Source organism: Mandrillus leucophaeus, unplaced genomic scaffold (genome assembly GCF_000951045.1).
Source record: "Mandrillus leucophaeus isolate KB7577 unplaced genomic scaffold, Mleu.le_1.0 Scaffold467, whole genome shotgun sequence".
In the NCBI taxonomy this organism is placed as follows: domain Eukaryota; kingdom Metazoa; phylum Chordata; class Mammalia; order Primates; family Cercopithecidae; genus Mandrillus; species Mandrillus leucophaeus.
The window spans coordinates 187,535-206,445 of record NW_012104998.1 but is presented as its reverse complement, the minus strand read 5'-3'; the positions used below and the strand labels follow the sequence as shown (position 1 = coordinate 206,445).

Here is an 18,911-nt window from a genome sequence, read left to right as displayed (position 1 = left end):
GCACGCAGCCCCGGTTCCGCCCGCGCATCTCCCTCCACACCTCCCCGCAAGCAGAGGGAGGAGGCTTCGGCCTCAGCCAGCCCAGAGAGGGGCTCCTATGGTGCGGTGGCGGCCTGAGGGGCTCCTCAAGCGCCGCCAGAGCGGACGGTGAGGCCGAGGAGGCGCTGAGAGTGAGGGCTGCTAGCACATTGTAGCCTCTCTCTATGAGGTGTATTTTCAGTGTTTCCTATGAGAAAATTTTATACAATAGAAACAGTAGCAAATGACTTCTCAGAGTAAAATAAGTTTATTTGGTGGCCAGGGCCATGTAAGATTAACACAAGCCACAGTGGAAAATGGCAGCTGTTGAGAAGCATTGAACATCTTCAGCAAAATGAGGAGGCCCACCCTGACCAGTCTGGGAACAAAGAGCTTTGGAGCCAAAGGGAGCAGGTTTGAGTCCCAGGATGGCCACTTTTCTTGATTTCATCCCCTCAGACAAATTACTAAGCCTCTTTGAACCTTGGTTTCCTCAATAATGCCCCCCGTGATGATCACATATGCCTGGCATATAGTCATTGTTTCATAAATGGCACCTACTACCATTATTGTTCACCCATAGCTGGATTACCTGGGTCCTCTGCATCACGCAATTAGTGTGATGGGATTGGAACTAAGGCTTGTCAGTGATAGGTGAGATTCTAAAACAGGTAAGGCTTGTTTTTTTGTTTGTTTTTTTGAGACCGAGTCTCGCTTTGTCGCCCAGGCTGGAGTGCAGTGGTGTGATCTCAGCTGAGTACAACCTCCGCCTCTTGGGTTCAAGTGATTCTCCTGCCTCAGCCTTCCAAGTGGCTGGGACTACAGGCGCGTGCCACCACCACGCCCAGCTAATTTGTTGTATTTTTTAAGTAGAGATGGGGTTTCACCACGTTAGGCAGGATGGTCTCGATCTCCTGACCTCGTGATCTGCCTGCCTCAGCCTCCCAAAGCGCTGGGATTACAGGTGTGAACCACTGAGCCTGGCCCAAGGCTTGTTTTTTAATGCACCCCTCCTCCATGCTCCCTGTCCTGTTTAGCAGACCCCCCAACATTGTCATGAGTCCACTTCCTGAATTTTTAACCTTTTTAATTTATTGAAATATATTTGACCTGTGTCCTAGTCCTCAGGTCATTAGACCTAATGACTAGTCAGATTGAGGCAGAAACTATCCCCTTCTACCCCCAAGTTTATTGTCTGCATTACCGTGACTTTTTTCTCCCACTGTCTTTGGTACAATAACTTTACTATTCCAAAAGACTCTTGCCCAGACAAATAACTTGATTGTTTATTACAGGAATTTCCCAAGAGGCCCATCAACTCTTTAATAGGTGAGTTTTATTTAATAGAAGCATCAACAGACATTTCACACCTAAGACATTTCAAACCCCTCGCCTAGCTGTTTCTACCAACCTGAAACTACTGTATCATGATCTCCCCCAATCCCAAGCAAGCCCCTGCGTTGAAAGGCCCTCCTTAAACCAATCTTGAAATTCTCAGTGAGATCCTAGCCTCTCCACTTCCCCTGGCAGCTGCGATGGAGGCTCTGTGCAAGGGCTATTCTCTCTCCTCCATAAGCAATGAACTCAGCTCTGCCTTCCACCATCTTCTCAGAACAGAAAATCTGGCGCCCTCCTTCCAGAAAGTCCTTTCGGTGTGACTGACCCAATCTGAGGAGCCGTGAAAGCTCCCCAAGAGGGGAGGCCCCAGGGCCAGGTTGGCTCTGGGTGTCCTTTCCATCTTTCCCTGCGTGTGGAGCTGGTCCCACTGTGGGGACCATGGGTGGAGGGCCACGTGCACAAGAGTCCTTTGAGGACATCCTTGCTGCACACATTTCAAGCCTGGGAAGTTGTGCACACACAGACAGAGCTCTTCATGGTCTGTCTGCTGGGGGTACTGTTATTCCCGGTTCTAGCCTCTAAGAAATGAAAGCTTCCACTCCCGTTTGACTTGTAGATTGCAGGATATTTGTGTATCTAAAGCTTGAGTCTCTCTTTCAAACCAGAGGTTTACTCTATGTTTTGAGAAAAGAGTGATTGAATTTATGTACATGGAAGAGTCTATAGAGCCAGCTGCCCAGTAGCTAGGCAACATACAGAGGGCCACATGGCAAGGTCCTGCCTTGGGAAATTGCCTCTCAATGACGGAGGTGGGAAGGCCTACGAAGGAGAATGTTAAAAATCAACTTAAAACTGAGTTGGTACTAAAACACTTCACCTGAAGTTCATTCATTGATCCTTAAAAAGTTGCATTTGTGGCAGGGTGCAGTGGCTCAGGCCTGTAGCGTTTTGGAAGGCCGAAGCAGGCGGATCATGAGGTCAGGAAATCAAGACCATCCTGGCTAACACGGTGAAACCCCGTCTCTACTAAAAATACAAAAATTAGCCGGGTGAGGTGGCGGGCGCCTGTAGTCCCAGCTACCCGGGAGGCTGAGGCAGGAGAATGGCGTGAACCCGGGAGGTGGAGCTTGCAGTGAGCCGAGATGGCGCCGCTGCACTCCAGGCTAGGCGACAGAGCAAGACTGTATCTCAAAAAAAAAAAAAAAAAAAAGATTTCAGAGGAGATGAAGTAGGATATCTGAGTCCCACAGGATTGTTCAGTTTATTGCGGTCTCCTGAGATCTCAGATCTTGCACTTTCTGCATTATTATATAGTTTCCATGAGACAGTTTTCCATTAACATAAAACATCAGAAATTCAGACCATCCTTTGTAATAGTTGCCCAATTTTGGTAGGATAGCAACGGATACATAAGGAACATATTGACGATTGATGACCTGAAAACACTTTTGTTAGTGGGAATTCCTGTGCGTACTTGGAAGCTGCTTTTTTTCTTTTTCTTTCTTTCTTTCTTTTTTTTTTTTTTTTATCTGACAGAGTTTTGCTGTGTTGCCCAGGCTGGAGTGCAGTGGCACCATCTTGGCTCACTGCAGCCTCCACCTCCTGGGCTCACAAAATCTTCCAGCCTCAGCCTCCTGAGTAGCTGGGACTACAGGTGCGTGCCACTATGCCCAGCTAATTTTTTTATTTTTGTAGAGATGGGTTTTCACTGTGTTGTCCAGGCTGGTCTTGAACTCCTGGGCTCAAGCAATCTGCACGCCTCAGACTTCCAAAGTGCTGGAATAACAGGAGTGAGTGAGTGTGCCTGGCCTAGAAGCTGCTTTATCCCCAAGTTAGGAATATAGACCTAGAGCCTGCCCAAGCCTGGCTCTGCCATTTACTGGCTATGTGACCCAGGCTGACTTACTTTCTTTCTTCCTTTCCTTTCTTTCTTTCCTTTCTTTCTTTTCTTTCTTCTTTCTTTTTTTGAGACAGAGTTTCACTCTTGTTGCCCAGGCTGGAGTGCAATGGCACCATCTCCACTCCCTGCAACCTCCTCCTTCTGGATTCAGGTGATTCTCCTGCCTCAGTCTCCCGAGTACTTGGGATTACAGGCTGCCACCATCACACTCGGCTAATTTTTGTATTTTTAGTAGAGATGGGGTTTCACCGTGTTGGCCAGGCTGATCTCGAACTCCTGACCTCAGGTGATCCACCTGCCTTAGCCTCCCAAAGTGCTGGGATTACAGGTGGGAGCCACTGTGCCCGACCTTTATTTATATTTTTAAATAAATATTAAATATTACTTAATATTAAATATTAAATAAATAAATACAGGCCGGGAGCGGTGGTTGCTGCCTGTAATCCCAGCACTTTGGGAGTCCAAGGCAGGTGGATCACGAGGTCAGGAAATCGAGACTGTCCTGGTGAACAAGGCGAAACCCAGTCTACTAAAAATACAAAAAAATGAGCCAGGCATGGTGGCTGGCACCTGTAGTCCCAGCTTCTCGGGAGGCTGAGGCAGGAAAATGGCATGAACCCGGGGGGCGCAGCTTGCAGTGAGCAGACATTGTGCCACTGCACTCCAGCCTGGGTGACAGAGCGAGACTCTGTCTCAAAAAAAAAAAAAATTTGTTTTTAAAAATAAATAAATAAGTAGAGACAGAGTCTCACTGCATTGCTAGGCTGGTCTCGAACTCCTGGGCTCAAGCAGTCCTCTGGCCTCAGCCTCCCAAAGTGGGATTACAGGCTTGAGCCACCTCGCACAGTCAATTGAAAAGTTTTTTAAAAGTTTACCTTGAAGTCCAGTCGTAGTGGCTCATACTACTGGAGTCCTTTGGGAGGCTGAGGTGGGAGGATAGCTTGAGTCCAGGAGTTGGAGACCAGCCAGGGCAACATGGCAAGACCCCCTCTCTACAAAAAATACAAAAAATAGCCCTGTGTGGTGGCACACGTCTGTAATCCCAGCTACTTGGGAGGCTGAAGTAAGAGGATCACCTGAGCCTGGGAGGTCGAGGCTGCAGTTAGCCGTGATTGTGACACTGCACCTCAGCCTGGGTGACAAAGTGAGACTGTATCTCAAAAACATAAGTAAATAAAATAAAAACTTACCTTTAAGTAGCTGACTATTTTTCATATAGGTTATACTTAAGAAGTTGTAAAAATATATGGAATGATAGCAATATTAAAGGGGAAATTATTATTTAAGATTTTCTCTGATGCTTTTCAGTTAACTGCTTGTTAAGACTTCTCATATTCCACCATGGGCAGTGGGGACTCGGTCACAGAGAGGGAGCAGCTGCCTCTCCACTCCTTCCAGTTCCAATGCTTAGTCAGAGGTCAGCCTGCACACCGCAGCAATCTAATACCACAGGTACAAATAAGCTCATTTTAAAACCAGGTTTCCGGCCGGGCGCGGTGGCTCACGCCTTGTAATCCCAGCACTTTGGGAGGCTGAGGCGGGCGGATCACCTGAGGTAGGGAGAGAGAGACCAGCCTGACCAACATGGAGAAATGCCGTATCTACTAAAACTACAAAATTAGCCAGGCGTGATGGTGCATGCCTGTAATCCCAGCTACTCAGGAGGCTGAGGCAGGAGAATTGCTTGAACCCGGGCAGCGGAGGTTGTGGTGAGCTGAGATCGCGCCATTTGCACTCCAGCCTGGGCAACAAGAGCGAAACTTCATCTCAAAAAAAAATAAAAAAATAAAACCAGATTTCCATCCTTCAAGTACATTTCCTTCAAGATTTTATTCCTTTCTTGGAGCCCTGACGATTATGCCTTTGGCCTTGTGCTGTGTCAGCCATCTCCCTTATTACACCTAGCTGGGGTTTTTTTGCTGTTTTCTTTTTAAAGTTTATATATATACACACTCACACACACATATGATATATGTTTATATGTGTGTGTGTGTGTGTGTGTGTGTGTGTGTGTATATATACTTTTTTTTTAAATTTTTGAGACAGAGTCTCGCTCTGTTGCCCAGGCTGGAGTGCAGTGGTGTGATCTCAGCTCACTGCAGCCTCCCTCTCCTGGGTTGAAGCGATTCTCCTGCTTCAGCCTCCCGAGTAGCTGGGATTACAGGCGTGCACCGCCATGCTGGCTAATTTTTGTATTTTTAGTAGAGATGGGGTTTCACCATGTTGGTCAGGCTGGGCTCAAACTTCTGGCCTCAAGTGATCCGCCTCCCTCGGCCTCCCAAAGTGCTGGGATTACAGGTGTGAGTCACCACGTCAGGCCTTAATGTATTTTTTTTTTTTTTTTGTAGAGATGGGCTCTCCCTATATTGCCCAGGCTGGTCTTGACCTCCTGGGCTCAAATGATTCTCCTGCCTCAGTTTCTCAAAGTGCTGGAATTATAGGCGTGAGCCCCCACACCTGGTCACACTTACCTGGATTGCTGGCCGGTTTGTGGGTCTTGGCCCTGTTTTCATGTCAGTGTTCAGGGTCCAGTCCTACTTTTCAGTGACTCAGATTGGCTGAAGCTGGGTCATACTTCCTGCCCCCTGTGAAAAGGGTGCCTGCCGCAGTCACTTGGGGCATGGGATAAGATAATATAGTACTGGCAGGTAAATAGCTAACTGGAATGTGAGCTCTGGACCGGTCTCTCCCACCCCCACTCCGCGCTGGTGCCTGGGCTCAGCTCTCGTGCTATGGGCTCTCATCTCACCATGCCTTTCTGTGCGCTTGTCTGTCTCCCTCTCCACCTAAGCAAGGAGCTCTTTGGGGCAGAGGCCATGGCTTATTCCTCCTTGGTGGGAGGCCTGGAGAATAGTTCTTTTTGAGGCAAATGAAGGAATGGGATGGAGAGTTGCAGTTCTCTAGGAGGGAAACACAGGTGAGGTCCAGTTTCAGTTTCTGTAACGCTCTCTTTCAGTGGGGAAACAGCCTGGGATATTCTTGGCTGGGGAATGTTTCTTGGGCATGTTTCAGACTGCAGTTCTACAACTCAGACTTTTCTTGCCAAATGAAATTTCAGCTACACTTAAGGCAAGTTAATGAAAATCTGGCCGGGGGTGGGGGGGTTCGGGGTGGGAAGTCGGGGGGAAGGAAGAGCAATCTCACAGACTCAATTCTGTCACCACTTAATCACTTCCAGTAGCAATTGAACTTTCCATGCAAATCCACCCAAGCTCCCAGCCTTCCGAATTTCCAGGCCCCAGGGGAAGGTCTTCAGATTGCTCAGACTAGTTTGTTCCCTCTTTAAAGAAAAATCCTTACTTTCTGGAAGGGCTTGGTACACATGGCCTCTACAGGAAACGTATCCTCATGGATGAGGAAGGCAGAAGGAGTCAAGGAACGGAATTCAAGGAAGTTGCTGATGTGACGTATTATTTCCCCCTCATATCACTTCCCTCTCTCTAGGCACTCTTAGTCCTACTTGTCCCCACATGATCTGTAACTTCTTGGAGGAAATCAAAGTGCATTAAAGAAGGCTCTCCGTCTGCTGGCCTGTTTGCTTTGAGATCTTTTGCTCTTGTTTGCTTAGGAATTTGAAGATTTTCTACAGACTAGAATGTTTCCCTTCTAAAATTTTCCTTTAGGGAACTCCAGGCTCCAGTCACCCAACCAACAGGCAGGACAGAAAGATAATACATTTAAAACAAAAAGAGAAGAAAAGCAGGGAGGGCTGGGTGTGGTGGGTCACACCTGTAATCCCAGGACCGTGGGAGGCCAAAGCGGGCGGATCACTTTCGGTCGGGAGTTCGAGACAAGCCTAGCCAACACTCTGAAACCCCATCTCTGCTAAAAATATATAAATTGGCTGGGTGTAGTGGTGTGCACCTGTAGTCCCAGCTACTCGGGAGGCTGAGGCAGGAGAATCGCTTGAACCCAGGAGGTGGAAGTTACAGTGAGCTGAGATCACACCACTGCACTCCAACCTGGGCAAGAGAGTGAGACCCTATCAAAAAAAAAAAAAAAACAAAAAAAGAAAAGGGGATGAGAAATGGGGAGAAGAACTAGAGAGTAAGGAACCAGGGTAGCCTTCAGTGCTTAACTGGGCCCAGCTACCTCAAGATTTATGCAGATGACAGAACCTTTTCTGAGGTTTAGAACCTAGAAAGAAGAAAAGCTGAAGCCTAGAAAGGTGGGAGACTGGGCCCAAGTGGGTGAGAAGGGGCCCACCCTTGCTTGACCATGGAGGGTGGTACCCCTATGCAAGAGCTGGAAGCTAAGGAGGCTGGGGATGAGGGGGTGGCACACAGTTTTGTCCTGTTTCTCCAACCTAGCACAGAACTAGAGACAGTGTATGGGTGAATTGGCACAAATTTAACCCCTTTACAGAGGGAAGAAGAGTCACGTTTGACTGAGTAGAAAGCACTAAGGGCGTCGTTCCAAAATTGGGGAGCCAAGTTTCCAACCTTTGTTCTTTTGAGAATGAGGGTGGGGATATCGCCCCCACTCCCATCTTACCTCTCCCACTTAGCTGAGAGCTGAACCTAACTGACCTAATTCCTGTGGCAGGTCATTTAACACCTGTGTTGAGGTGCTTGGGGAGGGACAAGGAATTTCAGTGAAGAACCCGGGCACTTTGACAGAGAATAAGACTGGTAGAGGGATCGCCAGTGCTGGGTTCCAGATGGACTGAGGCTACAGAAATGGGGCAGAGCTGGGCGCGGTGGCTCATGCCTGTAATCCCAGAACTTTTTGAGAGGCTGAGGCAGGCGGATCACCTGAGGTCAGGAGTTCAAGACCAGCCTGGGCAACATGGTAAAACCCTGTCTCTACTAAAAATACAAAAATTAGCTGGGTGTGGTGTCAGGCACCTGTAATCCCAGCTACTTGGGAGGCTGAGGCAGGGAGAATCGCTTGAACCCGAGAGGTGGAGCTAGCAGTGAGCAGAGATCACGCCATTACACTCCAGCCTGGATGACAGAGCGGGACTCTATCTCAAAAAAAAAAAAGAACTGGGGCAGACTGGCTTTAACCAGTCTGTAGTAACACTCCTTATATCTGGAAGACCACTAAATATTGGCTCCTTTTTGGTCCAAGGTGACTATATTCTTTTGACTTTGACATCGTTTGTGGATCAGGAAAGGGATAATGTAATAATTTTTTCTTAGGTATAAGTCAAAGACATAAATTGCAATTATACACTACTCTGCATTTTCTAGAATGCAGTAACTTTACTTTTTCCTCTAAAATATTTTGGCTTGGTGTGGTGGCTCAGACGTGTAATCCCAATGCTTTGGGAGGCCACAGTGGGTGGATCTCTTGAGCCCAGGAGTTCGAGACCAGCCTGGGCAACATAGAGAAACCCTGTCTCTACAGATAAAATTAGCCAGGCATGGTGGTGCATGCTTGTAGTCCCAGCTACTCAGGAGGCTGAGTTGGGAGGATTGCTTGAGCCCAGGAGTTTGAGGCTGCAGTGAGCTGTGATTGCACCACTGCACCCCAGCCTGGGCAACAGTGAGACCCTATCTCAAAAAATTTTTTTAATAAAAATGTTCACAGGGTACAAATGCAGATTTTTTATATTGTACAGCAATAAAGTCTGAACTTTTAGTGTACCCATCTTTATTCTTCTTTCTACCTAGGCAAGAGAGCCATTTTAGAGATGAAAACCTCAAGTTAGAGCATCTAAGTCAAGTTTCACATTACTGATTTCTTGTGACATTTGCTTCTGTAGAATCATTCAGTACAATCAGTAGACTGAACTGATAAGAGACCCTTCAAGTCTTTATTACTTTTCTACTACAGCCAGTAACAAAACACATAAAGAGATGGAATGCTCTTAAAAGATGTTTACCCCAAAATAAGTGCGTGTTAAGTATGTTAATCACCTACCTCTCCTGCAAGGTGACCGTGGACAGGACATTCTCTCTGCGCTTGTTTCTCCTGGTATGACATAAAGGATGTTGTGTAACAGCTTGTTTTTCTTTAGCACTACATGCCTGCCACTATGCTATGCATTTTACGTGGATTGTCTTATGTAATTTTCAGAACAGCCCAGCTAATGAGAAAACTGAGGCTCAGAGGTGAGTATCTGCTAACAAATGTCAGTACAGTCCCATTTCTGAGCCTATGTCCTTAAGAACTTCCTGTATTAGTGAGATCTTTCCCAGCTCTGTATGAATTCAGCATATTCTTCTTGGCCAAAATAATTTCCTCAACTGGCAGTTAGGGTCCAGCAACAGCTGAAATCAAGGGATGACTGAATGACAATGGAGACCTCTCCAACCACAGGCCAAGCAGCACACTTCCATCCCAAACCTGAGACTGGTATTTCCTATAACCTTGCAACAGCCTCCCTCCCACACACTGAGCCCAGGGTGCCTGCAAAGCTTTGCTGGAGGCTGGGTGTCAGGTGTGAGAAGCTGCTGGGAGTTCCCTGCTCCCCTACAATCCTCCACCTCCACCTCTGCCGGAGGATGGAACTTCAGAACAGGAAGAAAATGATCAGGATAACTTATTTGTAAAAATCTGTTTAATAAATATACATAATAAAAGTACCAAAATAATTACCAACAATACATTATGTACACCATTTACAGAAGGGTAACACAAACCTTGACAGGTAGTAACTTTTCACCCCACATCACTGAAAGGTCTAACACTCCTGGCTGTTACATGCCACAGGATACCACGGGGTCAGTCACTCGAAGCACAATAAATATAAAATGTGGTCCTTCCATGAATTTTTGCTAACGTCCAAAACCCCACAGAGGTGAGGTTTAAAGGAAGTTTTCTTGGAATTTCAATGATCTTTCTTGTCCTCTACAAAAAGTTCACAAAAGCAACACAATGAGGGCTGATCCCACTACAATAAAACGTTTTGGGCCAGGCAGTGTGCAGTGTGGCTATAAGTACGCCCTTTAAATTTTTTTTCTTTTTTCTTTTTTTAGAAAAATAAAACTTTTTTTTGTACAAATATACAAGTCCATGTTCTTTCAGCCCCTTTGCGCTCATAATGTCAGACGCTGGCCTCCAAACACACAGTCGTCATAGGGCAGCTGAAAACAAGGGGAAAGAAGACACGTTAAACTTCCGAAGCTCTGCCAAGCCACTGGGATGGGGAGGCCGCTACTGGAAATAACCCTTGGACTCCATTCTCCATAGCCCAAATACAATGAACTTTACAGGCTGAGGGAGTTTGCCTTTAAGTCCCATTTTAAAAATGTTTTAAAAAATGCTTTTCTTTAAAAAAGGGTAAGCTATTTAAAAAAAAAAAAAAAGGTACATTATTGGGATACTGGTTATGCACAGAAATTTGAGAGACTCATTATGTAGATACCCCTCTGATAAGGAGCAGTTCTAGGGGCCCGGGAGGGTGAAGGGAATGGTCCCTCATTAGTTAGAGAGCCGAAGGAGTTCACAGACTCACCTCATCCTCCGTGAACTCCGTGAACTCTGACTCCGTGTCATAGCTCTCCTCATCCTCACTCTCCGGCAGCATCTGAAGGTTTTCCAGCGTCAGCTGGCCCAGCTGCTGCTGTATCCGGGTGCTTGGGCGGCCCCAGGTGAGCTGGTAGGGAGAATAGCCCTGGTAGGTAACTCTGTTGACATCAGCCCCACACTTCAACAGGAGTGACACCAGGTCAGGATTCTGCAGGTCCACTGCGAGGTGAAGGGCAGTCCGGCCGTTACAGGGCTCCTGAAACCAAAAGGAATTTGAGATGCTTATGGCTGCGTTTGGAATTTCTGCTCACAACATGAGCACGAGGAACTTGACTCAGTGCATCGGAGGCAGGAAGCACTAACCTGAGCATTGACATCAGCACCCAAGGACACCAAAAGCTCCACAATGCCCAGGTAGCCATGGATAGAGGCTAAGTGCAGACACGTGTGGCCTGGAAGAACAAAATGAAAAAAGTATAACCACCTGTTTCAACCCTCACTCCTTTCACCTATTCTTTTATGGGACAAATAGTCATATCTTCTGAATTTTAAGAACCCACCGTCTGGGTTCTGAAGGAACTTTATAAAGGCATCCAACAGGCACTTTGCACACATATTTTCTCAACCTTTCAAATGCTGGCAGTTTAAGTTCTTGCCTCGACTCCTTAAGTTGGCCCCCCTGCCCCTTCTCCACATCACCTGCCACCTGAGGGGGTGGGGCAGGGCAGGGAGGCAGACATACCATTGTAGTTGGTAGCCTTCAGGATGGAGTGGAGGTGCGGGGTGGTGCAGGACTGAGTCAGGACTCCCACGCTGGCCAAGCAGCCCTGCTCACAGGCAAGGTGTAGGGGGGTATTTCCTCGAAAGTCTCGGAGCTCAGGATCACAGCCAGCTCCCAGAAGTGCCTCAGCAATTTCTGGCTGGTTGGTGATCACAGCCAAGTGGAGTGGAGTCTACGAATGCAGGAGAGACCAGAGAAAGTAAGCCATGGACCAAACCCACACCCTGAGTTCCCCTGAACCCGTGTCTCCTGGTTGGGTGCTGCTCCTCCTAGACAGGCGGGTGGGGAGGACTGGTAAATAGCAGAGACTCCAGGTGGGTCACAAAGACCTCACCAAATCAGTGGAATTTCCTTCCCTCTCTAGGATGTGGGCTGACGTGAAGTAAAAGGTGAGGGTGAATAATGCCCAGTGGCCCTGAATTCAGAAAGGATCTGGGGTGACTTTGCTACATCAGTTCCATCCCAGAGTTAGAGAGCCCGGGCCAGGCAAGCGGCGCACCTGCTGCAGGTTGTTCTGGAAGTTGAGGAAGGCCAGGTCTCCCTTCACCTGGCGGATCACTTCCATGGTCAGTGCCTTTTCTTCATGGATGATGGCTAAGTGCAGAAACCTGTGGGGAAGAGAGGGAAAAACCCCAGGGGTGGTGAGTGCACCGCGTGGGGCCCAGGGAGGCGCGGGCTGCGGGGGATTGCGCAAGGCCGGGGTTTCTGGAGGCCGAGGCCGCGGTGTTTTCCGCGAGGTTATTATGAGCTGAGTGTTCCTGGCAGGCACCCAGGGACTTTCCGCCCCAGATGTGTATAAGAGACAGGGTCTGCGCCACTTACGAGTCCCCGTCCTCGGTGAGCTGCTGCTTCCAGGGCTCCGCGCCGCGCGGCACCTCCTGCGGCTCGAGGCGGATCTCCTGCAGCTCCTTGACCATCTGCTCGTACTCCTCATCCTTCATGGAGTCCAGGCCGCTGTCGTGGCGGTCGTCCAGCAGTCGTTCCTTCTTCAGCCCGTCGCGGGGACCCTCCATGGCCCACTCCTGGGGGGGCGCTCGGCCGCCTGGAACATGGCGCGGGCGAGCTGCGGGCGCTGCTGCGGGTGCGCTGGGCCGCGGGCTGCGCGCTGCTTCCTCGCTGGGGCGCTGGCGGGCGGGACGGCGGCACGGGCTGGTGTGGGCTCTGCAGCGCCGCCGCGGCGCCCTATAAACGCTGGCTGGGGATTTCTCTGGGGCGGGGTCAGGCGCGGGGAATTTCCAAGCCAGTCAGACCAGAAAAGAGAACTGGCTTCGTCCTTTGCTAGGGGGAAAAAGAAGCCTAAACCCTGAGCTGGGGTTCGTCGGAGAAACTCCCTGCGATGAGCCACTGGGGTCACGGACAGGGAACTTTTTGATGAGTGCCAAGTGGCTGGAAAGTCCTTCCGACCAGGCCCCCTTCCCCGCGGTACTTCCCTGCAGCCTGCACCCTGTAATCCTGTCTCTCTGCAAGTGAACCTTCTTTCCCTGGGGTTTCCCACGATCGATTTGAATTGGGGTCGTCGGCTGCTGAGATCCCAAGGACGCCGACCTGATGGGCGGTCCCTCTTTGGGGTTTGCCAACCTGCCGGTCCTTTCCGTTTTTTGATCTTTTGAAAACGCAAGAGTGGAAATGATGGCTGGGCGTAGGGATTTGCTTTCCCCAGACTTCTAAGGGGAAGGACGCACTGTGGTTATGGGGCTGCAGGCCGCTCTTGTGTTTCTGCTAATATCAGGCTCATTGCAGCACGGGGACGTTTAGCTTCGCGCCCTTCCTCCCCTACCCCCCACGCACCTCTGCCAGGTAGAACTGTGAAAGCTTTGGAGGAGTGGAAAGCCTAAATCCTTGGAGAACTCTCAAATCACTTCCAATCACTTCCTAGGGATGAACAGCCCTGTTGAGTGGGGGAGGGGCAAACTCTCCCTGTATGGGGAAACTGCTGAATAGGACCATGATTTCCCACCCCCCCCCCCCCCCCAAGTAAAGCAAGGTGTTAATCTTTGTAGTGGCGGTTGTGGATACCTTGCAATAACAGAGTAGCTATTGTGTTCATAAGTAGCTGTTGCATTCATGCTATCTGACCTACATTGTGCTGCCGCAGAGAATGGATCCTGAGCCTACTTCTGGGCATCTAAACTGAGCAATTCGAGGAGCACTTAGAGAAAGAGGCTGAAGAATGAGTTTAGTTAGTGCCTTAACCGCGATTGGACCTTAAGGACCGCTAAGAAAGTAGTTGCCAGTCATCCTGCAGGAGGCTCAAGGCAGCGCCATCCTCCCATCCTGCCCACCCCTCCTTGCTCCCTCGTCCTGGGGGATAGTAGCAGTTGGACCCATTCATGCCACCCAGGTAGAAAGGGGTTTTGGCTCACTATGCTCTGGTTTCACCTGCAGAAATGTAATTTATGCTTTCCATCCCACCTCCACCTCCAAGCCTGCAAGCCATGGACTGAATTCATCTACTTGGTAGAATTGGTACAGGCAAAATAAAGCACACTTCGGTCAGAGCTCTTCAGAATTAGTCCCAGGAGCCCTCTGTAGTTCTGCAGAGATTTCTGGTGATGATTGCAATCATCTTTACCTTGACTGGCCATGTACTAACCAATCCTTCCCCTCTCTTCAAATCTCCACCCCTCCCCTAATGTTAGAATGTAAGAAATCTGACTCAATAGAGAGAGACCAAGTATGAAGGGAAAAAAATTAAAATCAGATAGAACCTCCAGGGTAGTAATGATCATATGTTACAATGAAAACTTCCCAGGGATAGACACCACTGTCTCTGTAGGCTTATGATATGCAATTCTACAATGATTGAGGCAAGGTGAAACAGGGACTGCAGGGGGGCATCTCAAGTGCAGTCTTAACTGCACACTAGTTGGAGGGGTCAGTTAACTTTTTTGTAGTATACTTACTTTTATAATCAGATTAGATTGAATGTTACTTAAGGTCTTTTGGAGCTTAAAAGTTATAGTGTCTACAAATGCGTGCCTAATTCTCCTTTGTAAGGGTGACCATGGCTCTTGGAAATGTCAGGGTATAAATTTTTGAAAGAATTCCAGTGCCTTAGGTACCACATTGTTGGTTCTCAGAACGAATCTTGTAAGACAGATATTGTTCCTACTTCCCTAAAAAGAAACTGAAATGCATAGAAATTTACCCAGGAACCCCTTGGCAGTATATGAATCATTTGGCCAAAGCAGTCTTAGTATTAACACGTTTGAAAACACACTGCGAAAATCAGACTGACTACACTATAATTTGGAATATACTCAAAACTATTTTCTACTCCAACTGTTAGGGAAAATAAAGGGTGGGTGTCCACCCACCCCCATCTGGGGAAATTCACTTCTTTTAAACATGTACAGAAACATCAAACTCTAAATGTCCCAATTATAGAGGATACATCAGAAGAAGATACTTGGCTTCCAGTATAAAAATGGTTATGAAAAATAAAAATATCTGAGGAATAAGGTTTCACACCACCTTCTATGGTTTTATATTTCTGGTAGCCTTCAGGACCTGGTGGTCTTTATTCCTGATTGTTTCGTGTGACACCTAGTGGTAAGAGTAAGGCACAGGCGTTCCTTGATTTGTCATAGTGCCTTTTGAAAAAATTGGGAGGTGCTGAGCCTTGATGACTTGTCCCTACAGTGGAGATTCCCAAGGAGGTACCTTTTGTTTTCCTGCAACTCTGGGAAATAGTTTTGAATAATGTGATCCAACGGGTTTTTTCCCCATCATCTATATGGTTTAAGTCAACAAACATTACAACGTGGGTGAAAAAGAATATACACTTGGAAATTAGAACCATGAGCAGACTGGGCAGAAGACAACAAAAGGGTCTGGTTTTGATTTAGAAAGACCTTTATGGGCTGGGAGTTGTGGCTCACTCCTGTAATTTTAGCACTTTGGGTTGCCGAGGCGGGAGGATTGCTTGCCACCCAGGAGTTGGAGATCAGCCTGGGCAACAAAGGGAAGCATGTCTCTACAAAAAATACAATTAGCAGAGTGTGGTGGCAGGAGTCTGTAGTCCCGGCTACTCCGGAGGCAGAAGTGGGAGAATCGCTTGAGCCTGGGAGGTAGAGTTTGTAGTGGGCCATGATGGCAGCACTGCACTCCAGCTTGAGCAACAGACTGAGACCCTGTCTCAAAAAAAAAAAAAAAAAAAAAAAAAGACCTTTATGGACCCTTCAGCACTCAGATTTTTCTCCTCATTGTCAAACATTCTAGCTAACCATAACCATTAAAAAAAAAAATGTTAAAACTGTAGGCTGTTCCCAGTGGCTCACACCTGTAATCTCAGCACTTTGGGAGGCCGAGGTGGGTGGATCATCAGGTCAGGAGTTCGAGACCAGCCTGGCCAACATGGTGAAACCCCATCTCTACTAAAGCTACAAAAAATTAGCCGGGCATGGTGGCGCGCATCTGTAATCCCAGCTGCTTAGGAGGCTGAGGCAGGAGAATCACTTGAACCCAGGAGGCAGAGGTTGCAGTGAGCCGAGATCGCACCATTGCACTCCAGCCTGGGTGACAGGGCGAGACTCTGTCTCAAAAAACAAAACGAAACAAAACAAAAAACTTTAGATAACTCATTTTTAATATTATTTGGCCTTTTTAATGCATAAGGCAAAATAATAAGTTACATCTCAAAGCTGCTTGTATTTTGGCCCAGGACGCAGCCATAGGAAATGACAGGATGGCCGGTGATGCTCCAGGAGCACCCCCTTGGGAAAAGGAGCATCACCAGGGCCTGGTTTGGCTGCAGGCACTTCAGGCACTCCTCCTGCATGGAACAAGCACAGTATGGACAAAACCTATTGCCTGAAGTGCCATGGAGAGAGTCTACAAGTTCAACCAGGTGGTCCAAAATCCTCAGCTTTTCTTGATGATATGGGCAGGGTGGCCTGTGTCAACTGGCCTGGCCAACTAAAACTAAATTGTTTTGGCTCCAGCAAAGTCAACTCCGGAATCAGGGTACCCATTGCTCAGTGCAGCTAGGCTGGAAGAGAGATGAGCCATGACAGAGTTCCTGAAGAGCAAGGCAGGTGCACTCCCGACTGGGAGCGCCACTGTGAAATTCTGAACTTACATTCTGCTTTCAGTCTCGTGTTGTCTTCTTCCCTGCTAGACTGGTAGCAACTGTCTGCATCCTCTTCAGAACAGGGAGCCCCCAAGCTATGGATCTTTTCCCATAGAAAAACAAGGCTGGGGGCAGTGGCTCACACCTGTAATCCTAGCACTTTGGGAGGCTGAGGCAGGTGGATCACCTGAGGTCAGGAGTTCGAGACCAGCCTGGCCAACATAGTGAAACCCCATCTCTACTAAAAATACAAAAATTAGCCAGGCGTGATCGTGGGTGCCTGTAATCCCAGCTACTCGGGGGGCTGAGGCAGGAGAATTGCTTGAACCTGGGAGGTGGAGGTTGCAGTGAGCCGAGATCGTGCCGTTGCACTCTGGCCTGAGCGGCAGAGAAAGACTATGCGTCAATAAAAAAAAAAACAAAACAAAAAAAAACCCGGAAAAACAGCTGTCAGGACCTTCATTTGTAGTGAAGTAAAAATAAGACTGTCAAATCCTTAATGTGTTTCCTTTGCTACAAATTCTGCAATTTAATGGGGATTAAAGCTTTAAAGGATCTCAAACTCAAATACTTACGCATCGGGAGCAGGCAGGTTTCACAGATGAGTGAAGCAGACCATTTGAGTTGGAAAGGAGTGGGATCTCCAGCAGCTTAGGTCAGGGAGTATACCTCCCTCATACTTCGCTCAGACAACTTTTGGCATGTAGCACTTTCGGTTCAGTAGTCACCTTCTATTGTTAAATAAAAAAATTGGCCCAGCTCCGTGGCTCATGCCTGCAATTCCAACACTTTGAGAGGGTGAGGCAGGAGGAGCACTTGCATCTAGGAGTTTGAGACCAGCCTGGGCAACATAGTGAGACCCCATCACTATAAAAATAACAATAAAAAATTAACCAGGCATGGTGGCATACACCTGTAGTCTCGCCTACTTGGGAGACTGAGGTGGGAGGATGGCTTGATCCTGGGACGTTGAAGCTACAGTGGGCCGTGATTGTGTCACTGAGCTTCAGCCTCAGCAACAAAGTGAGACCTTGACTCAAACAAACGTAAAAACATGATGAAAACTAAACACAAGGCATTTCTGCATATATTGGTTAAATAGAGCCTATAAGCTCCGAGTTTACAACCTCTTTTTCAGCCACAGTATGATGTTTTAATTGTGCTTTGCGGGAGGCACAACCTTCTGCTCTTGGCATCATGGGGTCTCTGCTCCTGTGTGACAGGAGACTGGGACAAAGTGTGTCCATCCATGATGTGCAGGGCTGCTTCTGCCAGGCAGGGTTGGAATTAGGGGGCTCTAACCTCTGAAAAGTGAATTTTTCCTCCCTCAAACCAATTATTGTTTGTTTGTTTGTTTTTGAGACAGAGTTTTGCTATCGTTGCCCAGGCTAGAATGCAATGACATGATCTTGGCTCACTGCATCCTCCGCCTCCCGGGTTCAAGTGATTCTCCTGCCTCAGCCTCCTGAGTAGCTGGGATTGCAGGCGCCCACTACCATGCCCGGCTCATTTTTTGTATTTTGAGTAGAGACAGGGTTTCACCGTGTTGGCCAGGCTGGTCTCAAATTCCTGACCTCAGGTGATCCACCTGCCTTGGCCTCCCAAAGTGCTGGGATTACAGGTGTGAGCCACCATGCCCAGCCTGTTTGTTTTTTTGAGACAAAGTCTTGCTGTGTCACCTAGGCTGGAGAGCTATGGCATGATCACAGCTCACTGTAGCCTTAATCTCCTGGGCTCAAGCGATTCTCCCACCTCAGCCTCCCATGCAGTGGCACCACAGGCACATGCCACTGTGCCTGGCTAATTTTTTTTTGAGACGGAATTTCATTCTTGTCACCCAGGCTGGAGTGCAATGGTGCAATCTTGGCTCACTGCAACCTCTGCCTACCAGGTTCAGGCGATTCTCCAGCCTTAGCCCCCCCGAGTAGCAGGGATTATAGGAGCCCCCCATCACGTGCAGCTCATTTTTTGTATTTTTAGCAGAGACAGGGTTTCACTGTGTTGACCAGACTGGTCTCGAACTCTTTACCTCAAGTGATCCACCCACCTCGGCTTCCCGAAGTGCTGGGATTACAGGTGTGAGCCACCACACCTGGCAGTGCCTGGCTAATTTTTAAATTTTTTTGTAGAGATGGGTCTCCCTGTGTTGCCCAGGCTGGTTTTGAGCTCCTGGGTCCAAGTGATCCACCCACCTTCACTTTCCAAAGTGCTGGGATTACAGGTGTGAGCCACTGCACCCTACCCCAAAGCAATTTTTAAATACGACACTGTAAAATAAGCATCATAAGTCCAACAAAGTTCTGATATTTCTCACAATAGGTACTTATGTTGTTTTAAGGAATCAGATGACTTCAGTAAACATCTCCTGAGGTGTGCCTGCTCTG

The 18,911-nt window shown here is 48.1% G+C and overlaps 1 protein-coding gene across 2 annotated transcripts; it reads right to left on the bottom strand.

Annotated features, from left to right (window-relative positions):
• Positions 1–9,748: 9,748 nt before the first annotated feature.
• On the bottom strand, positions 9,749–13,253 carry NFKBIA (nuclear factor of kappa light polypeptide gene enhancer in B-cells inhibitor, alpha). 2 transcript variants are annotated; one of them, XM_011995035.1, is made up of 6 exons: positions 12,279–13,253; positions 11,956–12,064; positions 11,418–11,628; positions 11,039–11,127; positions 10,662–10,931; positions 9,749–10,290 (listed from the first exon to the last, which is right to left on the bottom strand). In XM_011995035.1, the coding sequence occupies exons 1-6, from the start codon at positions 12,467–12,469 to the stop codon at positions 10,243–10,245; spliced, it is 918 nt and encodes a 305-aa protein (XP_011850425.1). In that variant the 5' UTR covers positions 12,470–13,253; the 3' UTR covers positions 9,749–10,242. The 2 variants fall into 2 exon arrangements, with proteins under 2 accessions (XP_011850425.1, XP_011850426.1); XM_011995036.1 differs by having other exon boundaries at positions 10,662–10,802.
• Between the last annotated feature and the right edge of the window lie 5,658 nt (positions 13,254–18,911).